Source organism: Myotis nattereri (assembly GCF_964212035.1).
Source record: "Myotis nattereri genome assembly, chromosome: 6".
Classification (NCBI taxonomy): Eukaryota; Metazoa; Chordata; class Mammalia; order Chiroptera; family Vespertilionidae; genus Myotis; species Myotis nattereri.
This window is the reverse complement of record NC_138081.1, coordinates 17845620-17869226: the sequence shown is the minus strand read 5'-3', so window position 1 is coordinate 17869226 and position 23607 is coordinate 17845620. Positions and strand designations below refer to the sequence as shown.

The following is a 23607-nucleotide window of genomic DNA, read 5'->3' as shown; positions in this document are numbered from 1 at the left end:
TTAACTTGATTTCATCTGCAGAGACCCTATTTCCAAATGCGGTCACACTCACAGGTTCTGGGTGGACATGAGTTTGGAGGGGGACATTATTCAACCTACTGTGCTGCTTTGTTCCTGCCTCCAGCCCCTGTGCTCAGAGCCTGTTTGGACAAAAGTCCACTTGGATTTTCCCTCCCCCTTTTCAGAGCCTGGAATCCCATGGAGCCCCACCCCATTCTTCTTGGTTGATGTTTTAAATGGTTGCCACAAGCTCACCCCATTTAACCCATGGATTTAACAAATGGTTCATTCAGGCCCCAGGACTGATGAATTTGTGAAGGAGGAAAAGAAAAAGCTGAACAACTCAATAGTAAAAAAAGGGGGCCCTTGCTGGATGGCTCAGATGATTGGAGTGTCATCCTCTGCATCAAAACGTGGTGGGATTGATTTCCAGTCAGGTCAGGGCACATACCTAGGTTTCGGGTTCAATCCCTAGTCAGGGGGAGTACAGGAGGCAACCAATAGATGTTTCTCTCTCACACTGATGTTTCTCTCTCTCAAAAAACCAATCCTATATAATAAAACCCTAATATGCAAATTGACCTAACGGTGGAATGACTGGTCACTATGACACCCATTGACTACCAGGGGACAGACACTCAATGCAGGAACTGCCCCCTGGTGGTCAGTGCCCTCCCACAGGGGGAGTGCTGCTCAGCCAGAAGCCCTGAGCTGGGCTCATGGCTGACGAGCGCAGTGGCAGTGGTGGGAGCCTCTCTTGCCTCCGGGGTAGTGCTAAGGATGTCCGACTGAGCCGGCCTAAGCTGTCAGTTGGACATTCCCCAAGGGCTCCTGGACTGAGAGAGGGTGCAGGCTGGGCTGAGGGAACACTCCCCCCCTTCCCACCCAGTGCAAAAATTTCGTGCACCGGGCCTCTAATAAAAATATATACTCAGGTGAGGATTAAAAAACAAAACGAAAGACCCCAAAAATAACCCTTAAAAATGGGCTAAGGACTTGAACAGACATTTCTCCAAAGAAGACAAAATGGCCAGCAGGTATATGAATGTCCCTCTCTGTGCTTTAGTTTCCACATTTGTAAAAGGGTGATAATATCCCACTTCTCATGAATTAGCAAAAGATGTAAAGCACTTAGAACAATGCCTGGCAATATAGAAATGAGTTATTATTGCTATCATTATTATGTAATTTTTGCCCAGCTAATAAGAATTTTAGTATTTTACTAGTTCCTCCTTCAATTCCCTTATCACCCCCTCATCACCAGCAGTAAAACAGAGGCTAGTTTGTAAATGTGTCTTTTGTTGTTTTGTTTTTTAATTCTTCAATTGTTCCTTACATTGGAACCAGCCCTGGGGAAAGTGCCTTTGTTGTGATGTCTTAAAGGACCAAGCGCCAGGTACCTGCTGAGCAAGGACTCTGACATCACAAACTCAAGTTAGCTCCAAGCTATTGTTAGTGTAATAGCTGCCTGTCTGCCTGTCTGTGAGTAGCTTTATTGGTAACATTAGCTCTGCCAGCAGGCACACCAGTGCCCTCCCATCTTTCAGATTTTATATAACGGAGCCCAGGGCATCTCGACTATGCAGGGGTGGGTCTGTTTCCAGCACCAGGGAAAAGTGAGAACTGAATAGGGATGGGGCTCTCGATGTAGTTAAGAGAGAGGTAAAATAACTGTAATTTCATAGCAATTACCTACAACCAACATTGGCAAAGGCGCCAGTTTTCCATTATAAACCCGAACCTCTGCTGGGAGTGATTTGCAAGGCAGAAAAAGGCACACAATTAGGCTCTCGGTATGCAAGGCCTCACTCCTCCATACTAAGGCCACAGCAAAGCAAACTTCGGGGGGGAAATAATGCATTGAGCTTTGAGAATGCATTGCTTTACTCCCTTAAAAAAATATCTTAGTAAATCCCTCTTTCAGGATGTTGATTGGATTGTTTGCAGCTTTGCTAGTAGGTCTGAGGGCCTCCCTGTCAGAGGAGCCGGGTGCGTAGGCCACCAGACGAGGCCACGGTGTCCAGGGGAGCCAGCAGCAAACCAGGGAGAGTGAGTGACCTCTCCCTCTACGTACCATGTCTGGGGACAATAAACCACTCCGGGGAAATGAATTCCATAGAGATCAGTTCTCCTTTCTGTGTGTTTGTGTGTTTGCTGAGAATGAATTCTTATATAATTTGTGTCCCTGCAACCCACTCAGAAGTAGATAGACTTGCCTTTCAGGCATTACAAAAGCAAAAACATAAGACATGCTGTTTTGAAGAGGGTTCCTGGAAGGGGAAGTGTGATGAGCAGAGCATGCAAGTGCCCAGTAATGCTACCTGCTATTGTCATATATGTTCCTGTCTATCCCCCGCCCAGCCCACAAGGCCATGATTCCTTTGAATCGCCTGTACAGTTTCCTCCAGTGCCTTGCACATAATTGATAGTCACTATGTATTTGTTCAGTGAAAGGATACTTTAAAATGAATGGTTTATTGACACTGCAGGTCCAGTACTAGTCAGAACTAAGTTTATTGATTAAAGTCTTGAGTCTGCTGACGAGTGAGACATAGGGAGATAGGGTCGAAGTCTGAGGTGTTTATCCTCACGGCACCCTCATGGAGCAAGGACCAAAGGGTCAGAGAGGGTGAAGTACAGAGGAGCACGCTGAGGTTAGGTAGAGCCAAAGAAAAGCATTTCTAATTGTTAGACCTGTCCTCGGAACGGACTGCCTGAGAGAGAAATTCCTGGTTAGTGGGGACAGTCAAGCACAGGCTCGATGATTACTTGGGGCGCAGCAGTTGGTGGCCCAATGTCATTGGTGTTAGTCGATGTGATATGGAAGTCCTCTTTTCCCCTCGGAATCTAGGGATCTGTGGTTTCAGAAAGCCATGACTCTGCATAACCGCCACACTGGAGACTCACATTCTCTCCAGCCCTTACCCTATGCCAGGCATTGCCCCGCAGACCTCTAGGAGACAAGGGTGAATACCTTCAGGGGTTAGGTTGGGGCAGGGTTCAGTCAGTTCTCTCCAGACCATAGTTTGGGAGTTACAATCCTCTATTCCAGTCCTTCTCAACCTGTGGATCGCGACCCCTTTGGGGGTCGAACAACCCTTTCACAGGGGTCGCCTAAGACCATCGGAAAACACACATATAATTACATATTGTTTTTGTGATTAATCACTATGTTTTAATTATGTTCAATTTGTAACAGTGAAACTGGGGGTTACCACAACATGAGGAACTGTATTAAAGGGTTGCAGCATTAGGAAGGTTGAGAACCACTGCTCTATTCCTTCTTGCTAATACGCATGCACAACTCAGGACTCTGCTCTCTTTTTCCTAGGCTGGGATCGATGGGGAAAGCATCGGCAACTGCCCCTTCTCTCAGCGCCTCTTTATGATCCTCTGGCTGAAAGGAGTCGTGTTCAATGTCACCACTGTGGATCTGAAAAGGTAAAAGGTGCTATGTTAATGAGGAACTTATTTAGCTGCAGGAACAGAGAACCTTCCATGAGGGAGGGAAAAGCCTTCCCATGGCTCCCGGCAGCCTCCTCGGCCAGTTCCCTAGTGACAAGAGGCTGCAAATGCCAGTGTCTTGCTTGGGACTGAGCGCTTCGATGCTTAGATTAGGAAAGTTCAATTAGCAAGGAAGCAGGAGGGAATGGGCGTAGGGTACCCAGTTGAGAATGCCTGGCACCGAGATGGGCACAGCATCTTAAATCCAGGAGTCAGCCATTCCCATAGTTCTAGGGCCCCCATCCTGGGGGACTAGCAGGGCTTCAGGGGCCAGAGTCTGAGTCTCCAGGGAGTTGGGATCCAGCCCATTTCCCCTGCTCCATCCCAACCTTAGGGTTCCTTAGAGTGAGAGCTCTGGGTTACATGCAGGATGGAAAGTTACTAGTGTTCCTTTTTTAAATGCCTCATAAAAATACCAGGTATTGTTCACTCTCAGGAGCCACATTATTTTATTTTTTTCGATTACAGTTTATTCACGGTTATTTTGTATTAACTCACACTCTTCAATCTTGTTTTCTATTTCCTCTCCACCACCTGTCCTTTAAGTGTGGCATCGCTGGGAGCTCACCCCCTGAATGCTTTATCATATGCCTCGACTTTCTTCCCTGTGAGCTTAGCATCTTTGCTCAGTCCCCTTTATGCACATTAGCCTATACCCAGAACGTGCTATCTTCTAGTTATGGCACCTGCATTTTCAGTGATCACTTCAAACTCTTTATGTAGAGAATGATATCTGTCCATTTCCTTTGCGTTGTTGGGCTCCCCTCCTGAATTCCTTTGTTCTCCGGTTTTCTAGGCTGAAGCATTTCCAGCTCCCTGCTCTTGCCACCTTCATTGTCCGTCAGTGACCAGGCCAGGGCACTCTCCCACTGGGCCGTCTCTTACCTCCAAGCTCTCGATCATTCTCACAGCCCACGCCTGGTTCAGGTCCCACTGCTGCCAGCTGCACTGTTTGCTCTTCAAACTGGCCTTCCTTCTAGAATCTAGATCCTTCCAGGTCTCTCTCTCTCTCTCTCTCTCTCTCTCTCTCTCTCTCTCTCTCTCCTTATATTATATTAAGGTTATTCTCTCTAAAATGATGCTCTAATCACATGGCTCCCCCTGCCCAGGACCCCTCTGACACCTCCCAGCGCCTGTGGAATAACCCCTCTGCAGGCTTCCTTTGCCTTTGTCTTTTCCTTGGTTCTTCCCAGCATTCTCTCCCCACTTCTCTCTGACCTTCCAGCCGCTGTCAGGTTGGACGGCCTCCTGCTGCCCTGTTCTCTCCAGCCCTCAGCACCTGGCAGATGCTCCCAGAGGCTGTCCCCACCTTCCTGAAAGGACAGATTGTCCCAGTGCCCCTGCAGCTTGGCCCTCCCCTGGGCCACCCCTCCCACCCCTCCGCTCTTAGACACGTCTGTCACTCAACCTCCTCCAAACTCCCCAGCACCTCTTGCCCCTGATGCCTGGTGTCATCGTTTGGTATTTCACCCACTGTGGTATCTACAATCTTGGCACTTTACAACTAGCGAGTGCTTTTCCATAAAAATATCACACAACAGATGACCTTGTAAAGGCCTGTCTTCTTCATTTTATACAAGGAAACTGAGATGGACACATTTAAATCACTTTCCCAAGGTGCCATCTTGAACTGGCGGGGCTGCTTCTAGACCCGCTCTCCTTGGTTCAGATGCCGTTGTCTTCGCAGCACACCAGCTATGAAGTGTGTTTTGTCCTCCACAGGAGACCTTAAGTCCCTCAGGAAGAGGCTGGGGTCATGCTTTCTGTTCTTGTATCAGTCATAGCAGCTGATTTACTTAGACCCCAGCTAATATGTCCGTCAAATAAACGAACATGCATCTGCTGTGAAGTTACTGTCTGTGACAACTGAAGAGGGTAGCTTCCTTCCGTGGAGAAGAGGAGGTCTCTGGTTACCACCCATAAACATGGACTTGTGTCACCTGGAGCTCATAATGGCAGAGGGAGCCACCCAGCATTCCTCACGTGCTTGTGCTGTTCCTTCATATCTGTTATCATATCGGACCCTGCCAACACCCTGTGCTGGAGGACAGCAAGTATCACAACTCCTGTTTTACAGATAAGCTAGCTTTCTCACTGCCAAAAGATAAGAAGGAAGGAAGGAAGGAAGGAAGGAAGGAAGGAAGGAAGGAAGGAAAGAAGAAAGGAAGGGAGAAAAGGAAGGAAGGGAAGCAAGGAGGGAGGGAGAGAGGAAGAAAGATATATATATACTAGTGGCCTGGTGCACGAAATTCATGTATGGGGTTGGGTGTCCCTCAGCCCAGCCTGCACCCTCTCCAATCTGGGACCCCTCGGGGAATGTCCAACTGCTGGTTTAAGCCCAATCCAGCCTGCTCCCCCTCAACTGCCCCCCTTGCTGGCCTGCTTGCCTCCAACCCCCCCCCAACTGGCCTGCTCACCCCCAACTGCCCCCACCTGCTAACCTGCTCCCTCCCTACTGCCCTCTCCTCCTGGCCTGATCGCCCCTAACTGCCTCTGCCTCTGCCCCGCCACCATGGCTTTGTCTGGAAGGTCTTCTGGTCTAATTAGCATATTACCCTTTTATTAGTATAGATAATAAATAGTTAAGGAACTTTTAAATGTATGATATAATACACTACAAGAAGTTTAGCAATTTCCAAAACTGATTTCTTTTCCTGGCACCAGCACTTACTGGCTGAGTGAGCTTGGACAAGTTACCTTACTGTTATGAGCCTCGGTTTCCTCATCTGCAGGACGTGGTGCCTTGCTGAGGGTCACTGTGAGGAGTTAGTGAGCAGCCGTGTGAAGCATCTGCATGTGGTGCTGGGCCTGCTCAGAGCCAGAGCCCGCACGTGTTGGCTGTTCTTAGCATCACCCCTGCCTCAGGGAGCTGCAGATCAGTCAGGGCAAGAGGCTGGTACACAGTCAGTAACCCGTGAGTTCGACCTGGCAATATGTATGTAAATGCTAAGTATCTAATTTCAACCATAATGCTGAAGAGGACCAGAGAGAGGACCACAGCTGACCAGCACCCACGGGCAACGTCCCGCGGAGCCTCAGCAGCCGTGGGCAGTACTTCCCAGGGTGACCGACCCGGGAGGCCACTGTTCTCTCCAGTCACAGGAACAAAAGCAAAAAAGCAAAACAAAACAAAAACCCTCTGTATCTTTAAGCTATAGAGGTAATTGCTAAAAAATAAAATCAGTATGGATTTCCCCTCCCAGCTGAGAACCCAAGCATTGCAGCTCTAAAAACACACACACACACACAAACAGGAGGAGGAGGTAAAGAATGTTCTTACATTGTCTGAAATGAGGGATGCGTACAAAGCAAACAAAGGGACTGAGTAAATTAGATTTTAAAAGTACTTTCAGCCTCACTTGTCTAAGGAGCTGCAAGTGCCGGGTGCAGCTGGGCAGAGTGTGCTTGGGGGGGCGATACGGGAGCAGCACTGTAATTGAAATTCCTCTCTTCCCCTCCCAGACTGATTAGGCCAGGAATTTGCAGCATTACAGATTCCTCTTCTCCTGCTGTTTGCTTTTCTTCACTTTCCCCATCTGCTGTTTTCTCACTCAGGACTCCCACAAATGTGGCACCTGAGAGAGCATTGGGGTGAACCTGGGGTCCCAGCCTGCTCCTGGAAGGCTCCATCGCGATTCCTCCGCTTCCTCCTCTCTTCTCAGTGCAGCCCACTCCCTCGCCTCCCCCCATCTGCCAGCCCTCTCCCCCTGACTTGGCTCTGTCCCTCATCCCTCTCTTGCATCCCCACAGCTGGTGGGAGCCCAGAAGCCCTGGTGGGCGAACAGGGCCCCGTCAGACACAAGCTTACTGGCCTTCCTGTTGAATATACCCTTAGCCACGCAGAGGACCCTTCTTAGTGTAAAGGTGCGAGGGTTGCATTCATTCATGTATAAAGTTGGGAATTCTGGGCAGGGCATTTTTGTTAAGCTAAGCGCTGAAGGAACCTTTGAAAGCAAAGTCCATCCTCTGCCCTGGGTAGTGAACGCACTAATTACATAGTCACCTGCCATTACTCTGTCTTTAATAGTTCTCTGCTCCTTCCTCTTAGCTTGCTCCTCTCTCAGGGACTTCTCGTGTCACCCCACCCCCTTCAGAACCTCTCCAGCAACACCCCCCACCACACCCTAAACCGTAAGTCTGTTTTGCTGACAGGCATGTTGGACAGCACAGGAGTGTAATGTATGACACACCCCAGGTTGCCCTGAACATGAGGTGCCCTGATGTCAGCCACCCCTGAATCTTGCTCTCTCCACAGAAAGCCAGCTGACCTGCACAACCTCGCCCCTGGCACCCATCCGCCCTTCCTGACCTTCAACGGGGACGTGAAGACGGACGTCAATAAGATCGAGGAGTTCCTGGAGGAGACTCTGACCCCTGAAAAGTAATGGGCTGTTTATCTCCACAGCTAACGGCAGGGAGGGGCCCTGAGGGGACTGAAAATATCACAGTGTTAATGTCGAGGGGGCAGATTTCCAAAGGGGCCTCCTTCATTCAGAGCATAGGACCCTCTTTTCAAAGAGACAGTCCAGGGCACCCCTCCTCACCCCCAAAGAGCTGCCAGTCTCAAAACTGCTCCATAAAGTCCAACTCCAAGAGTGGGCGCCCCTGTGAGGTGGACAGACCACCCCCCTAAGAATGGCTTCAGGAGCACTGGGGAGGTCAGCATCCCTCCATCCTCCTAAAGAAGTCCTCTCTCCAGTCCACTTTGCCTGGAAGACCCCCACATGAAGGCAAAATCTCCCTCATTTCAGAAGGAGAGCTGAAAGGCTAATGAATTGAAAATAAGCTAGGAGAGAGGCAACCCACAACTCAAAGCCACACGAAGGCATAAATAAGAGCTGTAAATTGGACCAGGTCTGGTCTGAGGTTATAATTAAACATGAGAAAACGGACTGAGAGCAGCATCTCTTCTGAGGAAGGGCACAGGGAGGGGAGATGAGGGGCTGTTGCTTCCTGTCAGGTACGTGAGCTGTTCCCCATGGAAAAGAGGAGTAAAGGGCAGATGGGGCCTAAAAGTAGCTGGAACTGGACCTGTTTGTTATATTGAATTATAATTAGGGAGTGAGACAATCACCAAAGGTCTTTTTTTTAATTGAAAAATAATATTATGTATAGAGCTCGGACTTTATCCTGTAGGGTACATGAAAAGCTCTAAGTGAATGTGCTGGAGAGTCGATTTTCAGGCTTACTTTCCAGGTTGGGGGCAGGGCGATGAGGAGGACAGAGATTGGAAGAGTTGGAGGTGGAGAAATCAACAGGGAGAGCCCTGGCTGCTGTGGCTCAGTTGCTTGGAGCATCGTCCCATACACCAAAAGGTCAAGGGTTCAATCCCCTGTCAGGGCACATGCCCAGATTGCCCAGTCAGGATGCACGCAGGGAGACAACCAATTGATGTTTCTCTCTCTCTCTCTCTCAAATCAATTTTTAAAAAAATCCTTGGGTGAGGATTAAAAAAAAAAAAAAAGAAATCAATTGGGAGGAACCAATTAGTGACATCCTATTGGTGAGGACCCAATCACATGACCCTCAACCAAACTGAGAGTGAGAAGCTGGGAAATGCAGAGTAACACATGGATACTTATTGAGCACGATTGGTCTCTGCTACAGGTCAATTACCTAATACCTGTCCTTTAAAAAATGTTTTTATTGATTTTACAGAGAGAGAAAGGGAGAGGGAGAAACATCAATTGGCTGCCTCTTGCATGCCCTCTACTAGGGATTGAGCCTGGGAATTGAACCAGCAACTTCTCAGTGCATGGGACTACGCTCAACCAACTGAGCCACACTGGCCAAAACTTAAAATCGCTCTAATATTTAGTTCTCACATCTATAGAATGATGACCATAATGTTGATTTCAAGGGACTATTGTAGAAGATAGTGCTACTTATTCTAGTGACTGACAGAGTAAGAGCTCATTGAACAGCAGCCTGAAGAGTTAGAAAAAGAAGTCAATGCCTCTTTTGTGACCGTAAGGACAACGGGCGAGCTTAGATCTTAAAACCACAGATCCCAGTGGGTGTCTTTTAATGAATAAGCCAGATTCTGTCCACCTCCAAGGCTCATTTGCTTAAGTAGCAGAGACAGGACAAGGCAAGCTGCTCACAATCAAGGGTCGGAAGAGTCGGAAGCCATTAGCCTGCTTCTCGGGGAAGGTTTGGTGAGACGAGGAAGCAGAGATAATGGAGAAGGGACAGAGGGCAAGTCCACTCACTTTTCAGCTCATTAGCAAAAGGAAGGTTAACACTCAAGCTGCCCTGGGAGCCCCTGAAATCAGCAAAGGTCACTCCACAAGGACAGGAAGACCGACTTTCTTTTTCTCCAGGGGAGCCCCAACATCAGGGTTAAGGCCTGGCTGCTGGTAGGCACGTACTGCATGTTGATCTACTTGCACTGGGCCCCTTTTCAGTGGTGTGGCGGTCAATGTCTGGTCAATGAGAAGTCAGTGGGGACTCTACGCCAGTGAGAGCCCTTCCATCTACAATCACATATATATTTTTGCTGCTAGTTACAAAAGAAAGGTTTTTTTTTTTTTTGGGGGGGGGGCAACTGTTTTACTTCCCAGAATGAAGCTGAAGTGCATGTCTAAGATGAGTACATTTGAAATAAGGTATCTTAAAAACAATGGAGAAAATGTTCACTAGTTAGAGCAGCGGTCCGCAAACTCTTCCATAGAGCCAGGTAGTGAGTACACTTGGCTTTGTGGGCCGTATAGTCTCGGCTACACCCCCACTCTTATAAAGCAAAGCAGCTGCAGACAGAATGAATGGACATGGCCATGTTCCACTAATATTTTATTCATGAACACTGACGTGAATTTCATGTTATTTTCACACGTCACAAGATAATATCCCTGTTTTGATTTTGTTTTAATCATGTCAACAGATGTTGGGCTGGATTTGGCCTGCTGGCTGTAGACTGCTAATCTCTGAGTTAGAGAAACTCCCGTTGCCTTAACTGTCAACAGACATCACAACCTTATTTCAAAGATGTTTCTATGAGTGAAACACTATTCTCTAGCCTTTTGGAGAAAGAGAATGGACCCTATAGCCCACCTATTGCATATCTATATATCTATATCTATATCTATATCTATATCTATATCTATATCTATATCTATATCGATATCTATAAAAGCCTAAGCGACTGAAGGACCAAAAGACAGAACGACCGAATGACTGGTTGCTATGACATGCTCTGACCACCAGGGGGCAGATGTTTAATGCCGGAGCTGCCCACTGGTGGTCACTGTGCTCCCACAGCCAATCTCCCCCAGCTGGCCAACCTCTTGTGGTTAGCCAACCCCCCTCCCCCCCACCTGTTGGCCCCATCGGCCCCCTATCAGGGCAACCAGCCAACTTCCCACAGCCCCCATTGGCCCTGATTGCCGGCCAGGCCAAAGGATCCCACCTGTGCAGGAATCTGTGCACGGGGCCTCTAGTTTAAAATATAGTGTGAATATGGGGCCGAAATAAATATACTTAATATCCTGCACACAGTAACCTCCTCAAGTCTAGTTACTGAAATCTGTGAGATTCATATTTGAAGGCACACTCCACATAAGGACAAACTTCACATGGGGCATATTGCTCTACAGCAGCGGTTCTCAACCTGTGGGTCGCGACCCCTTTGGCAGTTGAACGACCCTTTCACAGGGGTCGCCTAAGACCATTTTGCATATCAGATATTTACATGACAATTCATAACAGTAGCAACATTACAGTTATGAAGTAGCAACGAAAATAATTTTATGGTTGGGTCACAACATGAGGAACTGTATTTACAGGGCCAGAAGGTTGAGAATCACTGCTCTACAGTAAGGTCTCAATGAGTCCTAGTGCTTAGAAAACAAACAGGACTACCGTGGTCTCCCTGACCACATGGACCTTGTCCTCCCTCTTGGATTGGGTACCACCCACCCGTGTTTGTCTTAGACTGATCATGAAAAAATGATCAGATTACTGGAAGTGTGAACAAATGATGGCATTAAAAAAACACACACCTAACAAACCCAAACCTAAATAAAAATGCATTTTCTAGGCCCTTTCTCTTTCCATTATTACCTTATCAAGAAAAACAAAGCATTTGGTATCTATTAATAACTTAAGGCAATCAATTCTAAGAGCATGCGAGTCTCTACGAGAAGGTGAAAATAGGAAAGGCTTATCCTAAATTCCCAGGTCTTGGTACATTACCTAGCTTGCAATAAAGCTTCCTTTGTGCCCCCAGTCAGAGCAGATGAATTTGATTAATTCCCAGTAACACTCAGGAAGACAGGTGTGTGCAGAACAGGCGCAGAGCGCCCCCTCCTGGTGGATGGAGAGAGTTCAGCCATGCTGTTCAGCCAAGGCTCAGAAAGGATTTGGGGGCTTTGAGGGTAAAACAGCAGAGTCTACCTGAAATTAAACAGCTACCTACACAGCCCAAGAGTGGACAGTCCTAGCTAATGGACCAGGGGAGGAGCAGAAAAAATGAAAAAACAACAAATAATTTTTAAAGGAATTTTGGTTCAAATTATTTAAACCATTAAATAAAAAAAACCTGTTTTGCTTTTCAAATATACAGCAACCAAAGAGGTGATCAACCAAATGTAATAGCAACCATTGGCAGCTATTCACCCAGAGATCACAAAGGTTCACAGACTTGATGATAATGACAACCAAGCAATTGTCTTACATCTCCTCTCAGCCCGGCCTGGCCAAACATACAGAATGCATGTGAAATATATATATATATTTTAAAATCAGAATTGTTCATTTTAATGGTGTAAATGGAGTCAAACCCATGGATTCCCACACAGGCAAGCTTATCCCATTCTGACTCAAGGACTATTGTCTCATTGGTAAACAGTCCTAACCCCAGGGTACCTTTTATATTCTTCTGGCTTCACAATGAAAGAATGTGCAAGGGAGAGGGGCTGGATCCTTGCAAATCTGTATCTACACTTAGAAATGACACAATTGAAAACACTCGCCCCAGCCAGTTTGGCTCAGTGGGTAGAACATTGGCCTGCTGACTAGAGTGTCCCAGGTTCAGTTCCGGTCAGGGGCACATGACCAGGTTGTGGGCTCCATCTCCACAACCTGGGGCGTGCAGGAGGCAGCCAATCAATGATTCTCTCTTATCATTGATGTCTGTCTCTCTCTCTCTCTCTCTCTCTCTCTCTCTCTCTCTCTTCCTCTCTGAAATCAATAAAAATATATATATTAAAAAAGAAAAAAGAAAGAAAACACTGGTGCTGCTGCTGGAGCCCAGTGCCGAGCTCCCGGCACACAGATAAGGAGTGTGCAGAGGATGTTTCAGAAGAGGGCCGTGGTCCCCTTCCTTTCGGAAAGTGGTTTTGAGGCCTCAGTGGCAAGGCGCTAGCATCTCCTTGCTCCCAGAATTCGCTCCAGGATATAATGAGGGGCCTGGCAGTGGGTAGCGATTTTAATGTGTGTCGGGGACCTCACCTGATACAGAGCCAAGTTTGAGCAGATTTTTGATTCGGGCCTTTCATTGGTGCATTGTTGTTGGTGGTCCAGGAACTCGGCACCTCCTGGGCCCTCTGAATGGTGTTTTGGCTCCTGCCTCCAGACTGTCCCTGCAGGCAGCTCACCGGCCTCCGTGTCCTCCATCGGTAAATGAGGGCTGAGATGCCCGCCCTTCCTACAGGGTGGGAGTAACACCCAGGGGGTTTGTGGATCCAGCTAGAGACAGGGGTGCTGCTTAGACAGCAACAGAGTCCCCCCTAAAGGAGCTCCAGGTTCTCACTGACCCCAGAACCCCGCGACTTCCATTGCAGGTACCCCAGGCTGGCTGCGAAGCACCGGGAATCCAACACAGCAGGCATCGACATCTTCGCCAAGTTCTCTGCCTACATCAAAAACACCAAGCAGCAGAACAACGCTGGTGAGTGCCTCCCGGACACCAGACCCCTGGCCGCGCTGTCCCTGCCCAGGGCCTCTCAGAGACTCAGGTCAGAGAGGCGCCAGGGAGCAGTGCTGCTTGCTGTTAGTGCGCCTCGCCCCATCCCCCAGAGTCAGGGCAGGGCTTGTCGATCCTGCTTTCTGGCTAGTGTGGGAGGAAAGGCCACGGGCCTTGCTGCTGGATTCGGGGGAGGGATGCAGTGTGCGTGACAAGTGGGCTTTAGTGCACAAGAGGGTCCCTCCTCCGCATACTATGGTCCATTTGTCCCAAATTCACAACCCTGCCTGCGCTCTCAGGAAGTCCTGCTGGAACAACAGCTTCCTCTGGTCCCTGGAAGACCTCTCGGGGCTGTCAGAGGCCCTGGTGGGACAGCGCAGTCGCCACAGTCGGGAAGGCTGAAGGCAGGGGCGGAGGGGGCGGGGGACCGCTTCTCGGAGCCTGGCTCCTCCTGCAGTGGCCCTGGCTGCAGAGCTCAGGACTTGGTCCCCTGGTGCAGCTTCTCAGAGGGCCTGGAGCGCCGCGCTGAGGCTCACAGCACGTCCAGTGCCTCCTTGGGCATTGTCCTTTCAGAATGAACTGATGCAATTGGAATAGAGCAGTCAATGGAGCGTGTAGGACACCTAGAACGCAGGCCCTAGAGAAGGAGAGGAACAAGGAGGAGAACGTGTGCTTGCCCTCTGAACGGGAGAGTGAATGAGATCACCTGATAGGCCGGGGCCTGGGTGGAGCCCAGCACAGAGCCAGAGTGAGCGCTTCATGAGTGTCTGTGAATGCGTGGCCATCAGATAAGCGCACAGTGGACCAGAGCAGGGTGGCTTATGACAGACCTCCAGGAGCTCAGGGGAGAAGGCATTGCTTTAGACCCGCGATTTCTGACCTGTGTGCCTCAAGAACTTTTAAAACATGCAGTTCCTGACTAGTCAGGGGCACAGACCTCTTTTCCCTTAGGTTGTCAAATAAAACAAAATGACAACAGCCAACACAGCAATAGCCATCCGGTGTGAATGAATTAAAATTATACCTGTTTGTTTTGGGGTCTTTTGTCAGATTGGCAAAAAAATACAATATACATTTTGGTGTGCCGCAGAATTTTACGTGCCAGGAGGTGAGAAAGGTTGAAATCGCTGCTTTGTACCCAGGTGACCAGGAAAGGCAGCCATGCGTGGCTGGAGAAGAAATTTTGGCAGGTGCAGAGTTGGTGCAGCGAGAAGTAAATAATTCAGTAAGTTACTGAGGACCTGGATTGTGCCAGGCACAGAACTAGATTCCAGAGAAAGAGCTAGAAAAAGACTCTCTATCCTCTGAGGCCTGGTCGATGCAGAAGAAAAGGCTTAACTTCCCCAAATGTCAAGTGACAAGACAGGTAAATGATGGCTTATTCCAAGGGGGGTCTGAAGAGCTGGTTAACTGTCCTGGAGAAACAGTATCTCCCAAAGGTGCTCAGAGCAGCAGGAGGGATTTACCGACAGGGCCTTTGAGAAAGCTTCTTGAAAAAGTTTCCGCTGCGTCATAACAGTTGAAAGGGAGTCAGTTGCCTGGATATATTGGGTGGATGCTGCGGGGAGGGTGGGAAAACACCAGCAGCAGAACCAGGAGGGGTCAGGGCCTGCAGTGCCTGCCGGGGAGGCTGGACCTGTGGAGGGGCAATGGCAGCCATTCGCGGTGCGTGAGGAGGCACTAGGAGGAGAGCAGTCTTTCAGGGACCAGAAGAAGACGGATGTGGAAAATATTTTGAACATATTCAGTGCCCCTGCTTTGTAGCATTTGGACCCTGTGGTGGGGTGAGCAGTGTCCCCCACAAATTCGTGTCCACCCAGCACCTCAGAGTGTGGCCTTATTTGGGAAAAGGGTCTTTGCAGATGTAATTAGTAATGAGTCTCCAGATGAGCTCGCCCTGGATTGAGTGTGGTCCCTAAATCCGATGACTGGTGTCCTTACAAAAGGAGGAGAGGGCACACGGAGACACAGGGCAGGAGGCCACGTGAGGACCGCAGAGACGCGAGGGCAGCAGGCGCAAGCTGCGGGCCCCTTGGGGCCACCAGAGGCTGCAAGAGGCAGAAAGGCTTCCCCTCTAGAGCCTGTGGCCCTGCCGACACCTTGATTTTGGACTTCTGGACTCTAAAACTGAGGGAATAGATTCCTGTTGTAAGCCACCCAGTGTGGGGTACCCCACTGTCGTCATCCTGGGAAACTGAGGCAGCCCGCACACCATCGTGTGAAAGGACGGGTTCTGCCACTTCTGGCCGGGGCCGCAGAGGCAAACGAGAGGGCCGGGGCCTGTCCCTGCCTCCCCTCAAACCCACAGAGCTGGCTCCGGACCCTCGTTTTCAGATTCCACACCCAGGCGCCCTCTCCTCCCAGCCACAAACATCTTCCTTCATACTTGTCACCCTCAGAGCGTGCAGCTCCTCGGAGCCTTCCAGCTTTTCCAAGTTATAAACAGTGTTCACATACCATCCGCACTTGCCGTTCTCCCATCCCCAAAGCCAGAGCTACAGTTTCCACTGAGCATCGGGTATCCATTTCCTATAAACTCCACACGGTCCAGCTTTCATTGTTTCCTCTTCTTCTGTTTCGCCCTGTTTTTCTCCTCAGGGTTTTGCCCTTGTGACTGCTCTCCCCCGGCTCATTTGCACATTTCCAAGCGCCTGCAGTTTGCCTTCCCAGCGTCCAGCCCCAGATCAGAGTCCCTGGCGCTGTTCTCTTCTGCCTTTTAACAGGACCCCACATGCTCGTCCTTCGTTGTAACCATTGTAACCATAGCTGGCCCACTCCCCTCCCTTCCCTGACCTCATACCCCCTGGTTGTGGTCAATGGGTCCAAGGTTCTTAGGCTCAGAAGCCAGAGGTCAAACCTCCTGCAGAGAGCAGTGCCATGGCCCGCACACAGCCCAGTCCCCCGCTCCCTGAGACAGCGCACACCCCCTGTCTGCTCCTTGGAGCTCTGTAGGAGGTGCGGGGGCAGCCTCTGCAGATCTCAGGTTGGCATCAGCATTACACCAGCCTTCCTATGGCCTCCCTCCTGCACCACCCTCCATCTCCCCCTGCATCTTCCGCTCTGCTTCTATCTCTCCAATGTCCTTTCTTCAGATGGTTCCTTTTGTGTTTTTGGCTTTTTTCTCTGAGCAGAGCCCTCCTCCCTTTCCACCATCTCCCCACCTAATGTCCCAGCCTCCTGTGCCTACATTGGTTGAGGTCCTGATCCTTTCCTGCCCTCTCACCCCAGCACTGTGATGTGGTCTGCAGGGTGGATCACCTCTCCATACCCAGGGTGGGCACAGGAGCACCATTTAAAATACCCCTGATGCCCGGCTGGCATGGCTCAGTGGTTGAGTGTCAACCTATGAACCAGGAAGTCATGGTTCGATTCCCGGGTCAGGGCACATGCCTGGGTTGTGGGCTAGATCCCCATTGTGGGGTGTGCAGGAGGTAGCCGATCTATGATTTTCTCTCATCATTGATATTACTATGTCTCTCTCCCGCTCCATTCCTCTCTAAAATTATTAATAAAAATATATTAAAATATCCCTGCTGTTCCACAATTCCTCCAAAGTCCTCAGCTACCGGAACCCAGACCCCACTGTGGGTAGCCACCCATAGCTAGCACACGAGAGAGTCATCTGTTAGAACGTAGGTTCAGTCATTCCTTTATTCATTCAACAAGCACAGATTGCATGGAGTGGCGACAAGTCTGAGCCCATGGGTAGGGCATTTCTTGTGTGCCAGCCACTGTGCTAGATTCTAGAGATGCCAAGACAAATGCAACAAAGTCTATTGCCTGTGATGAACGAACGGGGGCAGAAACATATAAACGGGCGATTGCTGGCCTGGCTTGAATTCCAGGCCTGCCACTCCCAGCTGCACAACTCTGCCGAGGGGCTGACTCTCTCTGAGCCTGTTCGGGATCGGGAAAAGAGACTTAACAATCCCTGCAGTTCTTCAGCTGCCACATAAGGCAACTGACAGGGTATCCAAGGTTTGTAATGCAGATGCACTCATTCTACAAGTCACTGCCTGCAAATCCTTTAGCGCCCCACCTGACACATAGTACATGCTCCCTAAATGTTAACTTTAGTGTTATCCCAAACATGAGACAAACGTGAATATCTGCATCGAAAACTATGGATTTGGCTCTGACTCCTCCCGTCCCCCCCCCCTGCCCCCCCCCCCCAACTAGTACTTCCAAATCGCCTACCCATGTAGTCTCTTTCTGCTTGTTTAACTTTGTTCCCCAGTTTCTTGGTGCACTCGCCTCCTCTCCAAAGTATACATCAAAGCGATCAGGGTTCCTGGCTCTGGGGGTTACAGCTCAGTATTGCTGCCTCTGACTGGGAAGTCACGGTTTTGTGTCGGTTGCTGCACTGTCCTCTGTACCCCTTGCTCTGCAGTGATGGGTTCCACCTCTGCGTCTCCCGTGCACGGATTTCCTTATGACAGTCTCCAGACCCCACACTGAGTGAGATGCTGCAGGGGCTCGCCTTCTTCTCACGGGGGGGGGGTCCCCCACCGCCACCCTGGTTTGGGGGAAACAGGACTTTGTTTCTGGACGTGCCGTACGTCCCACAGTTCAGTCCAGGTGAGCGAACAGTAACAGCAGCTCCCAGAGCCCCCAGCTCCACGCCAGCGGCCGGCCACCGCCAGCAAGCAGCAGGGACCTACAGTTGGCTCTCCCAGAAGAATAACAAATATTCCTGATTTGGGGGCTTGAGTCGCAGGCGGGAGGAGCTGTTATTTTCTTTTTCTTTGGCCTTTCCCTCTGTGACTCCCCTCCCGTTGCCTGCAGAAGCCAGGCGACTGGCTTCCAGCGGATGTGGCCTCTCTCCAGCGCCCCCTGCAGGCACCCTCCCACCCTGTGGTCTTCACCGGTGCCTTCTCCATACCTGAAGGCCATGTTTCTTCTCTCCTTTTTAAAAATATGTATTTTTATTGATTTCAGAGAGGAAGGGAGAGGGAGAAAGAGAGAAAAATATCAACCATGAGAGCATCATTGATTGGCTGCCTCCTGCACACTTCCTACTGGGGATCCAGCCTGCAGCCTGGGCAGGTGCCCTTGACCCTTCAGTCCGCAGGGCTATGGCTCTCCCCATCTTCTCTTGAGGACCCGGGAGACCTCCCTGCAGCCTGAGGCCCATGCCACCACCTCTCCTGCTCCTCTTCGTCATTTCCAAGATTCAGAGCAGCCTGCCGATGCCTGTCTCTTTGTATTATCTGCAGCCTGAGGGAAGGGTCCACTGAGGGAAGAAACTGTGATCTCTCAACATACTCCTCCTGAAATATTTCTCCTCCTGAAACGTTTGTTCTTGCAAACTCCTTCCAACTTCCTGCTAACCTTCCTTGGGTGCGCGGGACATGCTGGATGCAGTGCTAAGCTTAGAGGGCAAATCCCAGCCTCCGATGGAGTTGTCCCCCTGGCTTGGCCTTTCATTTGTTATAAGGGTAGTGGCTATATTTTTCAGTCGGAAAATCAGATGTCTAACAAGTTGCCTTCATTAAAATGAATCAAATTATTAGAAGCTGGTACTGGTCCCAGAAAATCCAGGACACGTGTCCCCAACGGAAAAGCACCTGGTCCGGCTGAGCCTTCTGTCCTGCTCCCCCCCACCCCAGTCCAAATCCAGATGTGGCTGTGACTGTGGACAGGGGGGCATGCATCGCATCCCCACCGCCTCCTGCCCCAGATCCTCCGCCGGAACTAAAGCGTCACCATTAACCACAAAGCAGTTTCCAAACAAGGACCGAGCTTTCCTCTTCCCTAAGGCCCCTGTCAGTAACTTCACTCCCCGGGAGCCAGAAGCAAGCAGGATGCTCGCTGGGCCTATTCTGAGAAAACTGACAACCACAGCCACATATCCTGAAGAAGACTCGGGGGCACTCCAGAAACCTTGGTGAGCTCATCTCATCACGGGACAAGCATTCTTTTTATATTTTCTCAGATGTTTTTGTTGTTGTTAATCCTCAACCAAGGATATTTTCCCACTGATTTTTAGAGAGAGTGGAAGGGGGAGAGAAACATCCATGTGAGAGAGACGCATTGATTGGTTGCCTCCTGCATGCGCTCTGACCAGGGCTGGAGATCTAGCCTGCGACTGAGGCATGTGCCCTTGACCATCATCATACCCAGGACCCTCCAGTCCACAGGCAGACACTCTATACACTGAGCCAAACTGGAGAGGGCTTTTAAAAATGTTTTTATTGATTTTTAGAGAGAGAGGGAGGGAGAGAGAGAGAGAAACATGGATGTGTGAGAGAAACATCAAGCAGTTGCCTCAGGTACGCATCCCGACCCAACCCAGAACCCGCAACCTTGGCATGTGCCCTGACAGGGAATCGAACTGGCGACCTTTAGGTGCATGGAATGACTCCCAACCAACTGAGCCACACCTGCCAGGGCAGGGGACGATCATTCTTAATGGAAATCGTTCTTGATGGACACGCGACGGAAAGGTTCCATGTGGTTGTTATCACAGCATCAGGCAGGGTGCTCCTGCACCATCTCCCAGAGCTCAGGGGAAAGGAAGGACAGCCAAACCAGCCGAGGGGTCCTCCTTCTGGCCTGGTCTTCCTCCACTCAGGCCCCACTGTTCAAATAGCTCCTGGTTTCTCTCTGCTGGAAGGTGCCCCAGCCGATGTTGATGGAACACGAATCTGTCTGTAGCACGGCAATCTTTCTTTCCCTGTCATATTCTCAGTGGTTTGCGTCCACACAAGGTCACACCTACTTCCCACCTGGCAGCCTGGGGAACCACCCCCACAGCCCGAGGCCCCTGCAGCCTGCTCTCTCCTCCCACACCAGTGGTCAGAGTGCTTCCTCCAGCATGTACCCCTCACCCGGAATCCAATCTGTAAGACGTGACTATGTTAAACTAAGACCGTCCCCATTTGATGTAAAGAAAATGGAGGCTCACAGACTTCAGGTCACTGCTAAGAAGTTTGTAATGAAATTTGTTGTCAACTAAAGAATGAGCGTCCCATCCGTGGGAGTGTATGAAGGAGGCTGGACCTGCCTCCTCTAAGGTGTGACCTAATGTAAGACACTGTTGTTTAAGTGAAATTCTTTCACTTACATTAGAATATTTTGCTTTCAGAGGTGTCAAATGTGAAAACACAATGCGCATCTTAGTCTTGATGAGATATGGTAGTTGAGTCCCATAGCCCTTTCTCATTTGAACGTTTTACCACTTCCTAGAGGCTCTGCAGTGAAAGGTCAAAGCCTCCCTTCTGCTTGACCTTGAGCCACCCTGTGGAAAGAAAGTGGGTCAAGGTCGGCCTTGCTTCCTGGCTCTGGGCTGGCTGTCCCAGCTCCCTGCCCAGTGACCTGTCAGGTCTGCTGCTGTCTCCTGCCTGGAGGTAGCACGTACCTCTGAGGTCAGGAGCGGGCACTTTTTCTGTAAAGTGTCAGATGGTAAATATTTTGGACTTTGCAGACCCTGCAGGCTGTCACAACTGCTGGGCTCTGCTGCTGGAACTGTAAACAGTGAAGGCGGCCGTTCCAAGAAAACTTGGTTCATGGACCCTGACATTTGAATCTCACATCATGTTCAGGTGTCAGGAAATAGTTTTCTCCTTTTGACTTTTCCCAACCATCCAAAAATGTGAAAAAACAAAAACATACTTAGCTCGAGGGCCGTGCCAAAACAGGCAGCGGGTGGATTTGACCCCGGACTGTAATCTGCTGAGCTGCGTGTTAGGCAGCCCCAGGCTACGCTAACCTCCTCACTCCGACGTGAAGATTATAACAGGGCTCTTCCTTGTGGCATTGTCACGTTAATTAAATGAACGAACGCATTAGAGCAGGAAGGACAGTCCCTGGCACACAGTAGGCACCAGCATGTGACAGCTACTGGGGCTGCTCTTGTTGATTTCAAGAGCCTTCCTCACAGGCAGCCCAGCTTTTAGTGTAATGTAGGCGCCTGTGCTGCCCTCTTCTGGCCGGTGGAGGAATCAGCGCCAGACACAGCTAATCATGCTTCGCATAAGGAGGCCTGTGGGTTTTCAAGCATCTGCTAAAGAGTCAGTTCTGCCTGAGCATTGGCCGGGGGTCCCAGAAGAGAGCAGGTCTCCTTCAGGGGCTCAGGGCCACCCGCCATCATCTGTCCCCCACGCCCAAGCTCGGGCCCATGGATCCTCCAGAGCTCGCCGGCTGCCCCATGACACGCTGCCACCAACCTCGTCTTTCTCCTTTTCCTCTCCCTCTTCCACCACCTCCGATCTTGACTTTTATGAACTTCCTTGACCTAAAATAGAAAAGTGTTTGAAAGGGTTCAGAGCGGCCTGGGAGGGCTGTTAGCGCACAACCAACAAGCCCCCGTCTGTCAGAGGCTCATGCTTTCTCTCCGCGCGGCATGAAAGCAAACTGCTGTCGGGGGTGTGGGGGGAGCAGGGTGTCGGGGAGGCGAGGTGGAGCATTTTTCCAGATTCCCCAGGATGTGGCGAGCCATGTTTAAAAGAGAGTGTGTGTATTTATTATTCCAAGCCACTTCAATCACAGGGCGCCGATTTCCTTCTCCTCTTCCTCCCCCGGCCCTCAGCCCCACGTGACAGGGGGGGCTCAGTCTGCAGGCCCGGCCTCTCCAAGGGGCCGGGCCGGGTCCCCACCGCACAGCCAGCCTCGCGCTCTGCGAATTGTGGTAGGAACAGGAGTCCTAATTGCACTGCTCAGAAGCAGACGTCGGCGAGGTGGCAATGGGGCCCTGTGTCTGCTCTGTCCCAGGGCAGATCCCTTCTTTTGGAGGAAGACAGCTGGGTCCCAACTCAGGTCCAGGGAACCCTGGAGAAGGGCTCAGGCGGGGGCTTTCCCCGTGGCGCTCCGGGTGGTCCCCGGCCCACCCTGCCGGGTGGTGAGGATAACGAGGTCTTGCCACTTCCTCATAAAGCAGCCATCGCCGTCTCCTTTCAGAAGGTGCCTCCGGTCACAAAGGAACCCTTCAGGCTGCCTTCCGCGGCCACCCTGCGTGCAGGGGCCGGATAGCCAGCTCAGGGTGTTGTGTTTGTTTGTTTGTTGGGTGGAAGTTTTGCTTTGATTCGCATTCTTACCAGGAAAAACAAATAACCTGGCTGTGAGGGACCCACCTCTGAGGTTTGGCGCCTGCCCTGCAGGATGCAAGAGCCAGAGGGAGGGGAAGGGGCGCTGCTTCCCGCTGGCACCGCCCAGGATGGCCCAGGGGATTCCTCCAGAGGGTCTTGGATTTGGCTCCTTCTTGAGGCAGATGCTGGCAGTTTATAATTTAACAAACGTTGCTCCTGAAATGAATCCTTGGGCGGTCATAAGGAAGGCGGTCGGTGGCCTCGTGGCTGGTGGAAGGGGGCAGCCCGGGATGGGGGCGGGGGGGGGGGGGTCCTGCGTGGGTGGGCGCATTCATTAGTGGAGGAGCCTGTTAGCTCTGTGAGCTCCCGGCGGGAGGAGCGCGGAGACCACCAACACCCTTCCATGTGGGGGAATTTCCCACAGTCTGACCAGAAGCAATTCTCCTGGCCTGGCCTGGCCTCATAGCAAGGCCTGGGGAAGAAGGGAACTTTAAAGGACTAATTTGAACAAGAGCTAAATGCTCTTTCACCTCTGGCTACTGCTACCTCATCCTATGCAACCAACACCGCTTGTCTTTGTGCCGTCTACACGGGGAGCTCAGTCTCTCTCTCTCTCTCTCTCTCTCTCTCTCTCTCTCTCTCTCTCTCTCTCTCTCAGCTTATACGTGTTCTGCAATTTCTGTGCACTAGCAGGGGCCATTACATATCTCTTTAAATCAACAGGGTCATGTATCCATTAATCTCGAAAAAAATGTGCGTGAGGTTGCATGACATGGTCTCCCAGCTTCGCCTTGAAGCACGGTGGTGTCTGTGGGGGCGTCTACATTGCAGCCGTGTAGCTGGTTTATAAGGAGGGCTGCACTCTGACCCCTCATCTGTGGTCAGAACCTCGCTTTGGGAAAAGACTCCCCGCCTGTCTGTAGACACTCTGCGGGGAAGGGAGCTGGGTAAAGGGCATGTAGCATGGGTTCCCCCATATTTGGTAGCGGGACTGACAATCACAGGATGTGAAATCCAGGTGGTGTGTGAACCTTCCAACAGAACTTCAGACAATTATACACTTTCCTTGTCCGATCCATCGCTGCCTCCTGGGGTGGCAATGTTCTCTCCGTTTCACACGAGAGAGGCTGACGCGTGGAAACGTTGTCCGCAGACCTGGGGCCAGTGACCGGC

The 23607-nt window shown here is 50.6% G+C and overlaps 1 protein-coding gene across 1 annotated transcript in view; it reads left to right on the top strand.

The window, feature by feature from the left end:
* Positions 1-23607, top strand: part of CLIC5 (chloride intracellular channel 5) — a gene marked incomplete at its 5' end in the record, with an annotated part of 97789 nt that overhangs the window by 55945 nt on the left and 18237 nt on the right. The window contains 3 exons of the mRNA XM_081094708.1: positions 3332-3441; positions 7760-7885; positions 13287-13393. Of these exons, the coding sequence (XP_080950834.1) occupies positions 3332-3441; positions 7760-7885; positions 13287-13393 (343 nt within the window). The remainder of the gene's footprint in view (positions 1-3331; positions 3442-7759; positions 7886-13286; positions 13394-23607) is intronic.